We start from the raw sequence: 20,468 nt of genomic DNA, 5'->3' as shown, positions 1-20,468 counted from the left end.
GTGATGGCTAATAGAGTTTCAAAAGACAAGCTGACATTTTGAGTAGTGACAGAACCAAAATCTGTTGTTAAGAATGGAAGAAAAATTTGCAGAAAAACAGACATTTTGGGTTACTTGTTCCTGTTGATTGCATGCATTTTCAGAATGAGAAATTCTTGTTTTCAGCAATTTGAAATGAATTCTAGAAATTTAAATTGTCTTTTCTTTTTCCTTGATATTCTCCAAAGACTAAAGTTACTACAAAATCTTTTTAGGGATACAGAGTTAAAACAGAAGTGAAGGGGAGGGGCAGTTAGGTGGCTCTGGAGTCAGGAGGAACTGAGTTCAAATCCACCTCAGACACTTAATAATGACCTAGCTGTATGATCTTGGGCAAGTCATTTAACCCTATTGCCTTGCAAAAACTAGGGGAAAAAAGAGACATGAAAGAAGCAGAAAAAGAGAAGTGGGGAAGGTAATTATTTTTTTTCTATATGTTAATCTTAAGGCTTATGCTGACCCACAGTGTGATTACATCCTAGTTTATATAATGTCTGATTCTATTCTTCTTGCTTTTTTAAATGAACCTGGTTCACATTTACTCAGAATGGAGTTTTCTCGATTTTTTTAAGATCATAAATCAAACTCCTAAAAAGTATGGTTTGGCATCTTTTAGATGTGACAAACGCAGCATATTAGTTATGCCAATACTGGTTGGAGGTTGAATCAAAGGCAGTTCACTGTTTAAATGTCTTCTACTCACTTCCGGGTTGTGTATCTGTCTAAGTCTTACCCTGCATATAAAAGGGCTATAAAGGTCCCATCAAACTTTGATTCTGTGAACCCAAAAGCCCATCTCCCCAAGTCCTCAATTCAGAACTTCCAACCGTTAATTGCAAGCTCCCTAGATTAAGAGGCTGTGTTCAATGCCTCTCAAAAATAGGATTTGGCCTGCTGGACACTGAACTGTGGAGAGCAGTCAAGTCATAGGTACAGCCTGAATATAGCCTTCCTAGCCTTGGAAAAATAGAGAATTGGACCCACTGATGCCCTGTCATAAATAGACTTCCTTCCACAGACGTAGGTCAGCAAGTCAGACCACAGCCCACTTCTGAAAACAAAGTCAAGAGGGAGAACCAAAGAGAATGGAGAAATAAAAGGAAAATAAAAGCAGTGGGAAAAGCCTACTCATGGACCAGAGGGAGGCATAGTGGGCAGAGAGCACTAGAGGGGCAGAGAGCTGACCTTGACAAGAAAGGAGAAAAAAGCCTGCTCTGCTTCATGGAGGCTGGGAAAAAACAATGGGATAATCCTGGTCCCCAAATAGACCTATAGTACATTTTTCTTGACACAGGATTAAACTCAGCATTAAAAACTGGTTTTCAAAAATCAATTACTTACAGGACAAGTTTTCCAAATCACAAGGGTTCTAGAACTTGATGTGGCAGGAAATCAATTTTTCACCAAGTCTACCTTGTGAAAATATATTTTACATACAAGTCACACTATTATTAACTCCAGAGGAGCAAAACGATTCTTGAGAAGAAAGTAGAAAGTACAAAACTCCAGTACAAAATAGATGGTCTGTTACAAAGGCTGAGGACCATAGCAAACAAAATTATGTGGGGGGAAAAAGCTTTCAATGTCTAAAACATTTTTTTCAGAAAGCCATTTCTCCTTTGCCCTCAAAAAGAAATTCATTTTCAATAAACATTCGAGGACACAAATATTTTATACAATTAAAGAGAAAAGAGAAATTTTGCACAATAAAAGGGAAAAAAACAAGGGAAAGGGAGATTTACTCCATCAAAAACAGTTTGTACAGTTTATGTTCTCTGGCATATAATCTCGGCAACTAGGTAATACAGTGGATGGAGCTCTGGACCTGGAAACAGGAGGACTGGAGCTTGAAAGTGTTCTCAGACTTTTACTGACTTAGTGATCTTGGCCAAGGTACAGCACCCCTGTCTGACTCAGTTTCCTCAACTGTAAAAAGAGAAAAATAGCACCTAGGTCCCAAAGTTGTTGTAAGGATTAAATGAGATAATATTTGTAAAGTTCTCAGGTCAGTGATAGGCACAGAGTAGGTACTATATGAAGTAGATGTTATTAACAGTTATTGTTATTTTCTTGAACATCCATCATCACTATTTGAAATTCTTTGTCAACAAAGATCAACTTCAAGAGCATTAAGATCATTTATCAAGCAAAAAATATTAAACAAAGTAAATTTACTGATTTATATCACATTAATTATTCTGAGGTATGGATGACACCTTTCAACATGTATCCAACTGCTACAAAAACAAGCTTCTGTCAGTCTTTTATAATCAGCTTTAATTAATTATCAACTAAAAGAAACGGCAAACATTCAGAAAATGGTTTTAAAGAGACAGTACAGAATCATGAATAAAGTGGGGATTTGAATTGATGGAGGTTCAAATCTTACCTGAGACATTTTGCTAGCTGTGTAATCCTGAGAAAAGCACCTCTATTTTCTTTAAGTTTCTTTATTATTAAAATGAGGTGATGGTTATTATTGTTGCTTAGTCATGTCTGACTCTTTGTGACCCCACTTGGGATTTTCTTTGCAAAGATACTGGAGTAGTATGCTGTTTCCTTCTCCAGTTCATTTTACAGATAAGGAAACTGAGGCACATAGGCTGAAGTGACTTGCCCTAGATCACACAGCAAGTAAGTGCCTGAGGCCAGATTTGAATTCAGGAAAATGAGTCCTCCTAATCCCAGGCCCAGCATACTATCCACTGCATCACCAAGCTGTCCCAATAAAATGAGGATATTAATAATAAATCCTATGCCATAGGTTATTGGGAGGATCAAAAGAGAGCACATAATACTAAGCAATTGTGAGCAGTGATCATCATCATCATCATTTGTGTCCATCTTCAGGAATTAAATACTGATCTTGAAAATGAAACTTTTATCCTAGTAACTTGTGACACAACTTTTTCCCAATTAACTGTTACTCTTCTAATTTTAGTTACAGTGAATTTATCTGTGCAAACAATGTTTTCATTTTATGTAATCAAAAGTTGTCATTTTAATCTTCTTTGATCTCCTCTATCTTTGATTGGTCACGACCTCTTCTTCTATCTATAGCTCTGATAAGAAATTTCTCATGGTTCAAATGTTTTTAAAATAACCTATTGGTGATGAGCACTTTGGTGATGACAATTCACATTATCCTGTTAAAATACATACTTCCATAAAAGAAAGTGAAATAAAGAATGGTAATCTCCCCACCATATTTTTTGCTAGCTAAAAAAAAAAAAAAAAAAAACCAATCACGTTTTCTCTCTTCTTTATTCCAAGTACTGAAATAGGGGCAGCTAGGTGGCACAGCAGATAGAGCACTGGCCCTGGCCTGGACTCAGGGGGACCTGAGTTCAAATCCAACCTCAGACATTTAATAATTGTCTAGCTGTGTGACCTTGATCAAGTCACTTTAACCCCATTGCCTTAAATAAATAAATAAATAAATTTTTGAGCATGTACTGAAATGGTCAAAAGTCTAATTATATAAGAAGAAAAAAGACAAAGATAATTTGTAAAGTAGAAAATTTGGCCCTTGAATAATCAGTAGGAAAAATAATTTTAAAGTCTAATTTCCACTGAATCCACACTCAAGAAATAAAGAGAAAAAATGCCAGAGGAAATATTTTGAATTATTTTTAATTAAAGTACTAAAGCTTCCATTAGGCTAAAATTACTATTTTCTTTTTTGCTTTTGAAATTCTTTAGTTGACAATCTTGAATTGTTTTTTAATATTACTCAGAATCATGTCAAGAGGGTGACATTCATATTTTCTAATGAGTTCATTGAAAATAGCAATAGCTATTTCCTATTAATGACCAGAAGGAAAAATAGAAGGGAAGGGGAAGAAAAAGAAAGACATGGAGAAAAGGGAATGGGAGAGAGAAGGAAAGGAGAGGGAGTGAAGAGGGAGAAAGAGAATGAGTAAAGATTATATCTTATGACAAAAGCCTCAAATAAGGTATTTAAGACACAGACTGTGAGCCCTTCAGAGTTAAGGGGTTTTTTTGCCTTTCTTTTGTATCTCCAATGCTTAGCAATATTTTGGTATATTAACAAATACTTTAAAAATGTTTAATGACTGATACCTCTATTATATGATATACATATATTTGTATGTATATGTGCATTTTTATATATACACACATAAAAATATTTAACTGTTTTCTACACATAAAGTAATCATAGTAGGATTCTTCATTGCCTTGCTTTTAATCAAATTCAAATGTTCCACAGCACCCAGGCTCAACATAGAAAACATAAACAACAACAAAAAATGAACACAGAATTAGTGCCACTGACTGAATTATTAAGGCTTATTTTATGGCGAATTTGTAGTTGACATAAAAATTTACTCCAAATTTCTGGCCATTTTGTTAAAAAGATTCTAAATAAAGCAGTAGCTTCACAAAGAAAAATGTCACAAGAATCCTAAAATGTTTTATCCAAACAAGACCATATATAAGGTCAGGAAAAGAAATTTAATAGTGAAGAAAATAATTTTAATCCTGACCTAAAAAAAATGATTCAAAGCTATTATTGCAATCCTCAAAGAGTACAGGGTACCATACCAAAGGTTATATGGAAAGGAAGACTATGCTGGCATTTCTCCAAGATTGTCAAAATGTTTCAAACTATAAAAAGCAAGTAGCCAGTGATGCTGGTGTGAAGATTTTGAGATCAGTACCAAGGAAAATCAAAATTATGCCATAGCAAATGTGAAGATACACATATGTCATTTCTAAAAAAAACACTTCAGAGAATTGTTCAAACTAAACTTTATCTGTCATTTCAATTACTTATTTCTTTTGGTTTTTACAAGATAATAGTGACTTGCCCAAGGTCACACAGCTAAATATTAAATGTCTGAGGTCACATTTGAACTCAGGTCCTCCTGACTCCAGGGCTGGTACTTTATCCATTGGGTTGGTTACCTAGCTGTCCCCTCTTCAACTACTTTTTCAATGAAATTTAACAAACAAAAATGGCCAAATGATGTCCTGAAATATTTAAACACCTGCCAAGTCTAACCCAAAGTCCTGAGCTACGGAGAAGTGAAATGATTTGCTCCTACCTCTGATGATACCCAATGGATCCCAGCCTAGGACAACTCAAAGGGAAAAAAGACGATAACTCAAGCTCTCTCCCCTACACATGCTCCTGAAGCAGAATCCTTTGGTTCCTACCTTCTTCTGGTTCATCTTCCTGGGATGACATTGGTCCCCCAGTGCTGGTTGGAGTGACGGGTTCTTCCTTTTCAGATGCCCTCTGCAGAGTCACTACTTCATAGATGGCATCCCCAGCACTGGCATGGGCTCTACCCTCAGACTGAAAAACATCATGTTTCTTAATATTAGAAACATCAAGCAAATACAAAAAAATACACTCAACAGTTCATTCAAAAGAGCTTAATCATAAGGAGGAGAGAGGAGTATTCAATATACAATTTGGTTTAAGGACAAGAAACTGCAATAACTGGAAGAAAAAAAAATCTACCTCTTAAAATGCATTATTTGAAGACAGCATTAAGCTAGTTCTGCCTCTTAATAGCTATAGTGACATTAGGTAAGATTCAATTTATCTGTCATAATATCATAGAATGCTTTTCTTAATATTATCATTATTTCTATTTCTATGATTATTAGCTAATATTTATATGGTCCTTTAAGATTTGAAAAGTACCACATAAGTGTTCTCTCATTTGATTCTCATAACAGTCATGGATGATAGATTGCATTATTATTATTATTTTGATGATGATGATGATGCCCATTTTAGGGATGAGGATAATGAAACTGAAAGAGATTAAGTGACTTGCAATAGGTCACATAACTAGAAAAGGTCAGAGGTCAGATTTGAACTAATCCTTCTGACTAAATCCAACATTCCATCCATCAAGTCACCCAGCTGACTTAGAACCAAAAGGGCCATTAAAAATGATCTACTTCAACATCCTAATTTTACCACAGTAGAAACACGACCCAAGACTTTACCACAACAGGGGTTCTTATCCTGGAGTTCACACCCCCAAGGGGATCATAGATACAGATTTCTAGAGAGTAGTGAAGTAGAAAAAAGGAAATTCCATCTTTATTTTCACTAACCTCTGACTGAAATTTAGTATTTCCTTCAATTACATGATTAGGCAACAGCCATTATTCTGAGGAATCTATAGTTTTAATAGACTGTCAAGGAAGTCTATTTTAGAAAGAAATATTTAGAACCCCTGCACTAAAGGATCAAGTTAGAAAGACCCCAGCATCACAAAAGCACAGAACCTGAGAGGCAGGAGGGCCCACAGAGACCAAAGGGGCCAATTCACACATTAAAAGCATGCATACTCTCTAACCCATTCTGACTGCCACTAACAGACTGCCCATTAAGCTTAAATTCCTAGCTCAGGTCTGCAGTCAGAAACATAGCAAGGCTAATAATCCAACCTCTTCATGACAGCCCATCCTATCTACAGCAACTGTTCCAAACTATAATTGCTCTTCTCAGGTCCCTCAATTTATACTTCTCTTACTCAGATGAAATTTAGGCTTCTTCATCTTCTCCCTCATATGTCAAAACTTCTCTTAATCCTGATCTATCTTTATTCTCCCATAGTCCACTTTATTCACAGAGATCCCCTACTCTAGGAACTTGCCCCAACAGTCTTTTGGCTAGTTATTGACTGCCTACCTATATACATGCTCTCAGGTCTGACCTATCCTTAAAGTTCCTTCCCTACACTTCATCATTCACTCAGGTGATTGTCCTAAACCTAATGCTCCCCTGCCAAATGCCTAAAGGTGCAACCTACACTTGAAACTTTCTTAATACTCATTCATCTATAAACTCCTTTGATTTGGCATCCTCCATCCCTGACCCTCATACTTTTCAACTAAATCTCATTTAATAATAAACTAAATAGGATTTATCTCATTCCTCATGAACCCTGATCTTTTTGCAGTATTCAAAGTAACTACAATATTCCCTTCTTCTGAATATACCTTCATTTCTGAGTTTACATGACCCTGATCTTTCATGGTTCTCCTATATGAAAGGTTTTTCCTTGGTCTTTAGTAATGATTCACCATCATTATCTGGCCCCTTAAATGTGAGTATCCCTCAAGGTTCTTTTTCCCAAGACTCTTTTCTCTTCTCTCTACAATCTGTCCCTTGGCAGTCTTACCCATATGTATAGGTTCAATTATTATACTTTTAACAGATAGCTCCCAAATCTATATATTCCACTCTAATCCCTCTTGAGTTCTAGCCCCACATTTCCAGCTGTCTGCTAAATTCTCTAGTTGGCTATTCATTCCTCTGAGGGCCTCAAAGGCGAAAAGTTCAAAACTGAATTGATCTTTCCCTGATTCCAGTCTCTATTCTGGTTCTCTTTTATCTGGTGACCTACTTTTTAGGTCTAATTCCTTCCCTTCTACCTGCTCTAAGTAAAATGGATTACCAGTTATTGCTCAAGTTCAATACTCTTTCTCAACATCCTCCATCCTTAGAATAGGCTCTCTGCTCATCTACATATTTTAGAATCCTCCTCTCTTCTTTCAAAGGCTCAACTCCATGGACATTTCCACCATAAAGCTTTTCCTAAACCCTTAAGTTCAAAAGTGTTTTCTCCATCTGCCCTCATCACAACATATTTATCGATGTAAATGCCATATTAGCCCTCCTGCCCTATGGAATATAAATTCCTACACAGCAGAGATTATAGCATTCTTTATATCTGTATTTCAGTTCCTAACTCAGTGCCTTGTCCAATGTAGGCATTATATTTAACTGACTCAGATTTGTTTGGTGAAATCTACAAAAGCTCAAATTCTATTATTTTCTCCCAGAATTTCAACACTGGAACATCTGAGCAGTACTAATAATAAAATGTTCTTTATCTTGAAGACTGTTGATCAGCACTGGAAATGTACCAACTTTCTTAATATGAACAGTTGACTTCCAAATTAAGTTACTAATGCCATCAATCATACTGAAGATGATTGCTACAGAACTGTGTTGCAAGGCACTTTTTCCTTTACTACGGATAACTTCAGGTTTTTTAACACCTCTAAATCCCATGATCTTAATTCTTTAGGGAGCTATTAAAAAAATCAAATTGTCTTTGAGAGTGCATCATCAGATTGTCCCAAAATAAGCAAAAATGAAAGAATCACCCCCAGGACAGCATTTCATTGCTCAAAATACTGCTGATTCAGTTATAGCCATAAGTAAGTCATTTTTTTTTGTTTGTTTTTAGGTTTTTGCAAGGCAATGGGGTTAAGTGGCTTGCTCAAGGTCACACAGCTAAGGTAATTATTAAGTCTCTGAGGCCAGATTTGAACTTAGGTACTCCTGACTCCAGAGCCGGTGCTCTATCCACTGCACCATCTAGCCTCCCTGTGAGCCATTTTTTAAACTAAAATCTTTAAATTTAATATTCGTCAAAAAAATTTAAATTATTTAACTTATTGTATTATACTCAATAGTTTCCTAATGGTAAAACAATAGTTTCTGAAAAGCAACATCATAGAGTATAGAACTCATAAGCAGAATTGAGTTCTCCATGTTTCTAATCATATTTTGAAATAAGTTGGTTGTCATCTGGGATCTTTCTATAAAGTTAGGCAAAAAAAGAAAAAGAAAGAAAAATAATAATCTACTTCTGTAGAGAGGGACCAAATCAAAAATGCTATTTCCATCATTATAACACAATGCATAATTTTTAATTTTAAAATAAATGTAACATCTCAAAAATTTAACTACACAAATAGCTAGAATTTAAATTTATCCTGTAAAACAAATTTTCTAGAAATAATTCCATATAATCACATTGATTCCCTAAACCTATAGATGTAGTCAGCATATATTCTCAGGTCAAAATCAATAACACATCTTTGCAAAATAAATTAAAAACAAAAACAAAAAACTTTGTTACAAGTTTATTTTCTTTTCTTGAAATTTGGATGCCAGAGACCTTTAGGATATGCTTTAGGATATGCTTCAACATTAAAGCTTCTCTGAACATAAGCCTTGCTAAAGTGCATAGCTTATCGTATTTCTTTTTTAGACACTAGTTCATTTTCTGTTTTTTTTTTATTGTTACTCTACAACTGAGATGTCAAATATAGTCCACAATTACTCCTGAGGTATAGCCTGAACCAGATTAAAATAACTTGGGAACTATTTAATAAAATAAATAAAAAATACAATAAAACATACATAGCATTACATTTTAAAAATTAATTCAATATGAGGCCCACCAGATCCTTATAAACAGTTTAGTCACTCCAATTTGACAAATTGTTCTACAAGATGAAATTTTTTTTAAAAAAGATCCTTACATTAAAGGATTAAAAGCACTTTGTGAGTTTTTTAAAGGTTCTCTTGTATAACTTCGCAAAAGGAATACTTATCGAGCTTTTGAAAAATATGGTATGATTTTTTAAAGTCCATTGCAAAATAGGGAAAAAGTGGGGCTTCTTTTTAAAAAAAATTGGAATTTTCCAAATATTCCAATTCAGAATTGTTCATTCAGTCAGCTATCTGTCATACTATGACACAGGCTACTTTGTCTTCACAAGAGACCTAAATCTAACCGACTCCTCAACTCTGGTTTGACAGACATGACAACAGCATATGGTATACTACAAGTCACACAGCTCATAAAGGGTGCAACTAAGTTTGAAGGCCAAATTTCCTAATTCAAGTCATATCTTATATGCAATATACATAGACATATATATGTACAATTAATATGTAGAAAATATCACATTACTATAATTATTTTTTAACAAAATCAATTCAGAGATATCATCTATTACTTCTTACCATTAATCATTTTCTATTTATTTTTATTCTACTACAAGTGTTTCCATTTTTGCCAAAGGAATATATCATTCTGAAGATCTTTGTAGGAAGCAAATTACAATATTGACAATATGACTAGCAAACACTGCTCTGGGAAAAGAATAAAGAATGTTAAAAAAAAAAGTAACCAAAGGACACTGAAGACCTGGGGTCTAAAATAAACTCTGCTACCAAAAGTATATAATAAAAATAATAATATTGCTATCATTATTATTATAAATAGCATTTTTGTCATATTTAATGTTTGTGGTTTTGTATTGATTTTCCTAACAACCCAGAAAGATTAAGTGTTATTATAATTCTCCTTTCATAGATGAGGAATATGAAGCTTGAAGTGGCTGAGTGACTTACCTAAGGTCACATAGCTACTAAATGTCTAAGACAAGATCTTAACCCATCAGTTCTAACCCCAATTTCAACAGTCTGGCTACTATGTCACTTACCATTACAATATACAGTAATTAAAATATACACATGGTACAACCTTAATTTGCATTTAATGCCTTACATACTAAAGACCACCAATGTAATATCAGATTATTGCTACATAACTAGATTATCATAGAAAGTCATATTTCAGACAGTTCATTGTCAGCATCTCAACACAGAACTTCTCATAACACTCTATAGAAAGAATGTATTTTCAGTAAAAAATAGTTCACCAAATCAGTGCTCACAAAGTTATATTCGATGGGGCTATATCTAGTACCACTATAATCTAAAGTAATGAGTATTTGTCATAGGAATCCTATTCTTGGGATCTTCGGCTCTATTAGAAAAAAACTCATTTGTTTAGAAAACCAAAGCAAAAACCCATTTGTCACAGCATAGCATTTTTAAACTTTCACTTTTTCTTTTAGTTATTATGAAATTATGTTGTATTTACTATAAAACAGAAAAAATTTAAGTCTACACTTAGTATAACCAAATTAAAAAAAGGTTTATTTTTCAAATTGTATCTGACATTGCCTAATCATAGGGAAGAAAAAGGTATTCAGTTCTTACTACCTATGTACATATTACCAAATGGTCAAAATATGTCTGACTGCACTATCAGGAAGGCATACCTAATCCCAGGGGCCAGGCTTTGGCTTCAACCCTACCTGAGTAGGTCACCAAATATGAATGGAGACAATTAAAAATAGACTAATCAATACATTTGTGTCCTGTTTGTTGCAAGTCAAGAATTTGTTGCTCTGATAAATGCTCACAATAACTCTGACTCATCAATAGGGTCAGAATTACCAAAAAAACAAAGTAGGTCAATTTTGCCTTTAAGACTCAGTTGTGAGGCACTTAGGTGGCACAGGGGATAGAGCATCGGCCCTGGAATCAGGAGTACCTGAGTTCAAATCTGACCTCAGACACTTAATAATTACCTAGCTGTGTGACCTTGGGCAAGTCACTTTACCCCATTGCCTTGCAAACTGCACCCCCCAAAAAGCACCAAGATTCAGTTGTCACTTTCTCACCTCCATAAAAAGCAAAGATAGTTACCAGGATGTGAAAGGAAGTTAAAAGTACCATCCCCAGAGAGAGGGGGGAACCAAAAGTAGATAACGAAGAAGAAAAGGAGGAGGATATTTTGCGTTTATATTTTACTTTAAAGTTTACAAGTCACTTTACAAATATCTTGTTTGATCCTTGCAACAACCCAGGCAGGGGTGGTTGGGGGTGGTAGATGTTATTATCATCTCCATTCTATAGATAAAGAAACTAAGGTAGAGGTTAACTGACTTGCCCAGGGCCACAAAGATATAAAAGTCTAAGGCTACATTTGAACTCAGGTCCACCTCATTCCAAGCCCAGCATTCCAGTCACTGAGCTACTTAGCTGTCAAATATGAAGGGATGGCAAAGCCGATAATGTAGAACATCTAGTAAAATTTACCATTCTTGAGTAGGGGTTCTGGAACAGGGTTGGAATTCAGAATAGGAGAAAGGAAAGCAAATGGGAGATTAAGAAAACTAGTAGTAGGGAAAAGAAGTCTCCATATCCATTTTGGAGCACAAATAGGAGGAAGGGGAATGGGGCAGATCTAGATTAATAGTCTTCTTATTGCTCCACTAAAGTAGAATGCATTTCAGAAGAAAAGGGAAAAGGAGAGAGAAATCTAGGGAATTGTGTTCAGTATTACAAACCCAGAGTATCCAGAGAAGTGGATAACAGAGACCCTATAAGAGAATGAAGGGTGAGCAAAGGTCCCAGAGACTCCAAGGAATGCAGAATACTCATCACAGTTGCTTCAGTTGCTTCATGGAGAGTATTTTTTTCTTTGAAAGACTGTCATGGGGCGGCTAGGTGGCATAGTGGATAAAGCACTGGCCTTGGAGTCAGGAGTACCTGGGTTCAAATCCGGTCTCAGACACTTAATAATTACCTAGCTGTGTGGCCTTGGGCAAGCCGCTTAACCCCATTTGCCTTGCAAAAACCTCAAAAAAAAAAAAAAAAAGACTGTCTTATGGGAAGATAAGCTATCTTGGTGAAATGGAAAAAGTGTTGAATGTAGGGGAATTCTGTCCAAGTCCTAGCTTGGTTATGGACCATCTCTGTGTGATCATGGATCAGTCATTCCATCTCTCCAGACTTCAGTTTTAACTGTAAAATGAGTGTTCAGTTAGATGATCTTTCAGATCCCTCTCAACTCTAAAACACACCTTAATAGATCAACATATTGTATGAAAGGTAAATAGTTGGAAGTTTGAACAGCCCTTGGGATAGGGCAAAAAGGGAGAGTACTAGGTAACAATGGATGAAGAAGAATACAAAAGTATTAGGGACAAGACTAGGATTGGCTATCATTGGGAGGGTGGACTGTGACCCATCTTCCCAATGAGTTTATCACAAGTTCCTTGGGGTCTCACCAAAGGTTCCAATTTATAGATCATTACTCTCAAATAATTTTTTTCAAACAAGCAAACCTAAAACTTTGTGACATCCAACCAAGAATATACTATGTTTCCAGTATTCATCAATAGAAAAATTATGGAAAATAAAAAGGCCAGCAAAGGAATTTCCATTGTGATTTATCTTAACCATAAATGCATGCAAACTCACACCAAGAGTATATTTTTAGAAAGATTTTCTTATTTATAGCTTCCAACAAAAACCAGCAATGACCTCTCCAAAAATGAATTATTCGTGTTCAATAGAATGAAGCACTTCCCATGATTTAGGTTCTTAAGTGAGATGGTCATCAAAATTGCTTTTAAATTTTTCCAAAGGATTTCCTTTATACTTTAATATCTAATGAGCAAGATGAATAATCAACATTAAACCATTCAAGCTAGAAGCCATCATCTTACATTTGAGATTCATTTGAACCAGACTGTATATTTAGCATAGTTGAACACTTTCAAATTTAATCCCTTTGATTCACAGATGACCCTTTCATGTAATATTTAAACATGCTGAATTACTAACATGGGGCAGATGTCCCTAATCATTAGATGCTTTAACTAAAATAAGAACACAAAATTCCATAGCAAAAATCTTTTATATAAAATCTACACAAAAGGTCAGGTAAATTATTATAGCCAAGTATCTTTTTCAGGAAACTAGCAGGAGGGATTCATACATCTCTGAGCAATTTTTTAAGCACAGGCACCAAGGCAGATGGATAAAAGGATTGGATCTAGCATCAGAAAAACAAGTTTAAACCCTGTCTCCGACATTTAGTAGCTATAGGTATCTAGGAAATCACTTAACCTCTTTCAGACTCAGTTACCTCACATGTAAAATCAGGACAACCTGACAGTATTGCTGTGAGGATAAAATAATATACAAGCCACTTTGCAAACCTTAAAAATGTTATATAAAATAACCACTCTAGATGAATACAGGCTTCTCTGGTCATACAGGCAACTGCCTAGCCTTTGTCTAAAATAGCACAGAAACCTCTTCAATATAGAAAGAAGCTTGCTCGATCGCTGGACAAGAATCTACCCCTGCAGTCTCTCCTTCAGACTGTTTGGAAAGGAGGATGCCCAAGCTAGCCATGGCTTTATTCCTTTCCAGGCAGTACTCCCTGCCCTCTACACTTATCACCTTCTTCCTGACCTCTGTTTTTCAGCTCCTTTTTATGTGCTGTCTTCCCCATTAGATTGTAAACACCTTGAGGTTAGGCACTAGTATTCTTTCTGCTTATATTTATATCACCTTGGAACAAAACTTCTGTCTGTCCAGACAGAAGGAGGTTTTGTTGGTCAAACAATTGAGTTTTCAATTAAAAAAAAAAAAGAACTGAAATCCAAGTTCTAAGAGACACCCTGAACACACTCCAGGGCTAAACATTGCATTCCCAGTCCTCATTAGAATATCCTGTGGGATGTAGTGGAAGCAGTAAGAAAAGCTGAGTCATATCACAATTCTAATAATTTTGGGAAAAAACAGGAATATTTCAAATAAAGCATCTAGAAAATTAGGTTTAATTGAGTCAGGTTAAAGATCATTTTTAATATTAAAATTGGTGGTTAATTTCCACCACTTGTTCACTCTGTTGGTATTTTCTTGTGCCACACTATATTCAGCCTCTTCTCGTAGGTTGAAGTAACTATCATTTTTAAACATGGGAGCGTGGGAGTGCCAGCAACAGCTTATAAGGAATTTCAATTTAGGTGGATTATGTCTTTTTCTATCCTTTACTAAAAGGTCACAAGTTTCCTCTACTGAATAACACTCAATCTCCAATCTTTCTGAAAGCTAATAAGGAAAAAAAAAACTCAAAAAAGGTAGTCTTCCCACTAAGAATAAGACACTATTCTTTTTTTAAGGGACTTTTTTTTCTTTTTAAGATTTTTGCAAGGCAATGGGGTTAAGTGGCTTGCTCAAGGCTACACAGCTAGGTAATTATTAAGTGTCTGAGGCCGGATTTGAACTCAGGTACTCCTGACTCCAGGGCCGGGTGTTCTATCCACTGCACCACCTAGCTGCCCCTTTAAGGGACTTTTAATGCCACACTGTAAACTGTAAATACTCCTCATGCATACTATTGACTAATGTCCCTTAAAGCTACTTAATTTTGATCATGTGGGTGTCCTTCTGGGACTTAAGTGGTGCAGTGCAGGATCTGAGTTCAATTCTGACTTCTATTCAAGCATGGTTTCCTAGTTGTGTGACTATAGGTAAGTTACTTGCACTTACCTTTCAGGGTTGTTGTAAGGATCAAATGAGATAATTATAAAGTGCTTAGAACATTGTAGACAAAAAAATACCTATTCCTTCCCCTTCTCTTCTTAGGCTTCCCTTTCCTTTACTTGTGAGGAGTCAAGGGCAGAAGTAATAAGAGTAATAATAATAATACCTTCAGGTGTTCATTATCACATCCCTAAAAGAACAAACTAATAAGTGATAATTGTGCACACCTAAGCCTAAGTTCCAAATACTATACTGACACTTTTAAATGATTCAAATTCATTCATGATTACCAGTATTCCTTACTTGACCATGAGGATTCAAACAAAACTGCAGAAAAACTGCACAGAAAATAAATTTTCCTTGGTTAAAAAAAAATGATCCTACCTGTTTGAGCTTCATAAAAAAAGTCTCAGTGAAAGTTTTTCTGCTGAAGTACCAGAAGCGTTCATTGGCTGGGTACACACGCACCAAAGTCTCTAGCAAGAAACGAACTGGTTCTACCACCTCGGTAACGACCATATCCACAGCAACAGTCATGAACACCCTTTTATCTAGAGTTAAAAAATGGGATCCATGGTCACAAATCATGTCACTAAACTTTGAACATCTCAATACACAAAACAGTAGATCACAGTATAATGCAGTATATAGCCCAAAGTAAGAAAAATGTACTTAATAGGACTCAACACTTACTTATTGAATTTTTGGTGCCTAGAATGATGAGAGATACAAACAAAGTTTTAAAAAGAAGTTTTTATCTTCAATGAACTTACAATTTATGAAGGGAGACAATAGCTTTGGAGGAAACAGGCAACAAAATAATATATGATTAAATATCAAAGATAGTTATAAGATACTATATACCCTACATTCATGCCATATTTTCCCCTGATAGCACTTTATTTCTGAACATTCTTGCAAGAGAAATTTGTAAAAATAAGTGGGAAAAAAAGGTTTAATTTTGTCAAATGAGACCAAAAAAAATCATTTTTTACACCAGAAAATGTGAGATTTTTCACCCACAACATCCCCTCCCCCCCAAAAGTGAAGGTGCCAAACAGACAGGATCCCTATATTCTGTCTCTGGCATAGTCATACCAATGTTTGACCCTAGATAAATTACTCAATTTCTCTAAGTTTTATTTTCTTCATTTAAGAAGTCTTAGTAATATTTTCTTCATTTAAGAAGTCTTAGTAATATTTACAATCTCTTCCCTTAGCCAGAAAGTTGTAAGAATTCAACACACAAAGCAGGAAGATAAAGGATGATGAAGTACTATTTCAGAATTTTTAAAATGTTAAAGGAAACCTAATTAGCTTTCTATTACTAAAATGACTAAGGAAATAAAATGTAATTTTGCATAATTAATCAAGAGTCACAAAAAGCTTTTTTCTTCTTACCCAAGTAAGTACCATAGACTGGCCATTAGAAAAGAAAGTGTTTCTTTTCTTTTTCATCATTAAAAAAAATTGTGATTCATATTAAAATGCAAAACCCTGATACAAGAACAGTCTTCATAAAAGCACAAAAATGTTTGGGTTCTGTAATTTCACTGAACTAATTCTAATGTACTTTAAATTTCAAAAGAAAATCTCAACACTTTCTTACCTATGCAGGTCCATTGGGAGGAGGAAGGGAAGGTATGTTCCATACTTTCTTTTCTTTTATTACAGATGAAAGAATTTACATTTGCCAAGAATTTATTCTATTCCTAATGTGAAAGGGAATCCCTTACCAAATAAGCAAAATTTGCACAAATTAAAGTAATGTCTGAATTAAGGGACTGAATGTGTACCAGTGACCAATCCTTATGACAACTGATCATAAGTTCAGTTCTGTTTTTTCAAAGACTACTAGTGCAATTGAAAAGAAATTTAATTATATCACAACTCTTCAAGGTCTCTTGCTGCTAGAGCTATAATATCACAATTTGGGTTGAAATCCTCCTCATTTCCCACCTGGGCCTGATGCAGCATTCTGCAAATTAACCTTTCTAACTCAAGACCTGTTCTTCCACTTACAATGCTAAGAATTATAATGCTAAAAATAATAAGAGCTCTCACAAGAGACTCAGGACTCTATCCATTAAGCATAAAAACTAAGCAGCACAGAGATTTAGAAACCTTGGCAGCAAATGGACAATCCAGCTGAAAATTTGACACAGAGAATGCATTTAATAAAAGATCAGTTTGATACACAAAATAGATTTGGCAAAGCCAGATTTCAAAGAGTTCAGGGGAAAGGTGGTCAACATCCCATGATCTAAAATTCTAAAGGGGTAAACAAGAAAGTTTGGAAATAATCAAGATTGAAAACAAGAGGAAAAAAAGACGTGATCCTGATGAGGGAAAAATGTAGTAGTAGTTTAATGAGGTCTATGGAGGTTCAGATATTAAAAATACACAAAGAAACGAAGAAGGGAAGAGGACCCACCAGCTTCTTCTCTTCCACCTTCCAGTCACGTTCAAATTTCCTTTATCCTTAAAAAAAATTCTTCACTTAACCCTACTATCCCTCCAATTATCCTCCTTTTCTCTGAAAATCCTTGAAAAAGTTGTCTAAATTCACTGGCTCCTCACCTACTCCTCTTCCTCCTCAATTGTCTGCAATTGGGTGACCTTATCACCCAACTAAAACTTCTCTCTCAAGTTATCAGTGATATCATAATTGCTAGATATGATGCTCATTTCTCAGTTCTTATCTTTCTTGACCTCTCTGTTAAATTTGATTCTACTGTCCACATTCTCTGCCTTTTTCCCTAAGGTTCCCTCAGATTCCTCTCTTCTAGTTCTCTCTCTCTCTCTCTCTCTCTCTCTCTCTCTCTCTCTCTCTCAAGGTTTTTGCAAGGCAAATGAGGTTAAGTGGCTTGCCCAAGGCCATACAGCTAGGCAATTATTAAGTGTCTGAGACTGGATTTGAACCCAGGTACTCCTGACTCCAAGGCTGGTGCTTTATCCACTATGCCACCTAGCTGCCCCTCTTCTAACTACTTCTTCTCCTAACTACTACTCCAACTCCTTTGTCAGATCATGATCCCCAACTCTTTTGTCAGATTATGATCTATATCTGCAGAGAAATTCTATTTAAATCCATAGGAGTTTATGAAGTCATTCAGAAAGAGCATATATAGAAAAAAAAAGTTAAGAAATAGCCCTGGAGTACAATTAGGAGTAAGAAATAAATGACAATCTAGCGGAGCAAACTGAGAGATGAACATCCAGACACAGAAGAATAGCCAAGAAAGACCAATATCAAAAACACAGAGAGGAGAAAGTATTTAACTGTGGTCAAGAAAAACTGGGACTGAGAAAAAGATACTTAACATTTGTTAAGCTAATGATTGGGCTTTAAAGGGAGCAATCTCACATCAGTGACAAAGCTAAGAGCCAAACTGCAAAGTATTGAGAAATGAGTGGAAAGAAATTGGAAGTAATGAGCATCAACAGCTTTTTCTAGGAGTTGGCTGAAATGGGACAAGAAATATAGCATAATAACTCAAAGGGATGATGGAGGTCAAGTAAAGGGAGACTTTTTAAGCAAGAAGGTGAACTGATTATGTTTAAGGATCAAGGAAAAAGAAAAGAATTGCAATGCTACAGTCAGGAAACAGTTGGAATTAAGATGACACTAATTTATAGTGAATACAGTAACTAAGGTTCCATGATTTGCTCTGCACTGTTCAGTGGTCAGTAAACAGGCAAGGAGGAAGCAGACTGATATAGGTAATACAGGGCTGGGGGCCTTCTAAAGCATAAGGAATGTTATAAGATAAATCAGAAAAAAGAGTTGAGAAGTAGGGAGAAAGAATAAAACTATACTGGTAGGGTAGCTTAATAAATGTTTATTGATTAATTGTGAACTGGCTAAGATGAACTTACACTCCAGAAAAATTATGTCTGAAATGAAGGGGATCTACATCTATCCACTCATTCATATCTGACCATTCCTCAATCTACCAATCTACCTTGTTTTACTATTCACTTCTCACCCATGAATCACAGGTGTCCCCTACTCTCAGTCCTTAGTCTTCTTCTTGCCCAATAGACTCTTTAAATAACTTGATTAGCTTTCAATGGTTTAATCATCATATTTAAGCAGAGGCATTCAATCTTAATTTTCAGCTCAGAACGTAACTTGAAACTCAAACTTTCAAACTCATTTTTTTCCCTCAGAAAAATTTCTTTCTTCATCCAATGTCCACATTTTCATTAACAACCATCTTTCCCATCTCCCAGGTTCACATTCTCAAAGTGGTCCTTAACTTTTTCCAATACCTCAGAGCAATTCTACCTCCATAATCCCCTCACATCCTGCTTCTTTCTAAATATACTGACAATATGCCAATTCAGGTCCTTGTCAGGTCTGTCTCAGTAAGAGTCAGCCATCTTAGTACCCTTGCTTTCATTTCCTCCTTTCTCTAATCCAGTCATTATGTAATTCTTCAAACATTAGCTTGACCTTGTTATTCCCCTGCTCAAAATCTACTGTCTCCAAAGTAAAGATACAAAAGTACAAACATCTACGCCCATTCTTTGACATTCTGGAAGTTCTTTGAAGACCCATTCCCTGTTAAGTTCCTTTCCATGGCTTTAGATGCCAGCTAGATTGTCCACTAATTTTCCCAAACTGATTAGAAAGTCCCTTCTGGACCTCTGGACAGGCTATCAAATGTCTGGAATGCTCATTTTCTTCACAGTGTTAGAATCCTGAGCTTCCTCCCATCCTCACCATTTTCAGGTGCCTTTCCTAAGAAGTCTTCTGATTCCCACCCTAGAACTAAGTTACTTTTGAAATAAATTTGTATTTACTTAAAGGTATACATAGTGTCTGTCCTCTATACCCTGTGTGTCTATCTCTAATCAGTTCAAAATTGAAGGTAAAACTACTCAAGAAACAAAAATGTTTACCTTTTCTCTCTTTATCCCCAGTGTATACCCTTAATTAGTATTTGACACAAAGAAGTGTTAACACAGTTTTAAGCAAGAACAACTACTTTTGCATCCTTAAAGTTACCACCATTACCAATAACCAAAATGAAATTTATAAGAATTTCATTACAGTAATATTTTCATAAAGTAATATCTTGAGCCAAACAATGAACACTTTTAAGAAAATTCACCTTTAGGAGTTTCTTCATTAAGTGCCAAGAATGTAGGCGTGTTGGGGTTCCACATTCCAGTAATAATATAAGCTCTTCCATCACAGCTCTTTCCCATGGATTCCTATAGATACATAAATATTTAAGCAAATATTATTTGGAATCTCTTTAGAAAATTAGAATTTATAATGTTTTTAAGAAAACCAGATATATGAAAATTTTGGATTTGCGAATATGACAATAAAACCTTTTACTTCAGAAAAAATCTTCTCTTTTCTTTTAGCTCTGATTCTTCTTTCCCAATATGACTATTAAGGAAAATGGTAAATATGATAGTA

General features: G+C 35.3%; 1 protein-coding gene across 10 annotated transcripts in view; it reads right to left on the bottom strand.

Annotated features, from left to right (window-relative positions):
• Positions 1-20,468, bottom strand: part of RABGAP1L (RAB GTPase activating protein 1 like) — a 716,515-nt gene that overhangs the window by 529,655 nt on the left and 166,392 nt on the right. For all 10 annotated transcript variants that reach the window (XM_074222075.1, XM_074222079.1, XM_074222077.1 and 7 more), the window contains 3 exons: positions 20,152-20,254; positions 15,416-15,582; positions 5,221-5,362 (listed from right to left, as the gene is read on the bottom strand). In XM_074222075.1, coding sequence (XP_074078176.1) covers positions 5,221-5,362; positions 15,416-15,582; positions 20,152-20,254 — 412 coding nt within the window. The remainder of the gene's footprint in view (positions 1-5,220; positions 5,363-15,415; positions 15,583-20,151; positions 20,255-20,468) is intronic.

Source organism: Macrotis lagotis, chromosome 2, assembly GCF_037893015.1.
Source record: "Macrotis lagotis isolate mMagLag1 chromosome 2, bilby.v1.9.chrom.fasta, whole genome shotgun sequence".
Lineage (NCBI taxonomy): Eukaryota > Metazoa > Chordata > Mammalia > Peramelemorphia > Peramelidae > Macrotis > Macrotis lagotis.
The sequence above is the reverse complement of the archived record's forward strand: the minus strand, read 5'-3'. Positions and strand labels throughout refer to the sequence as shown.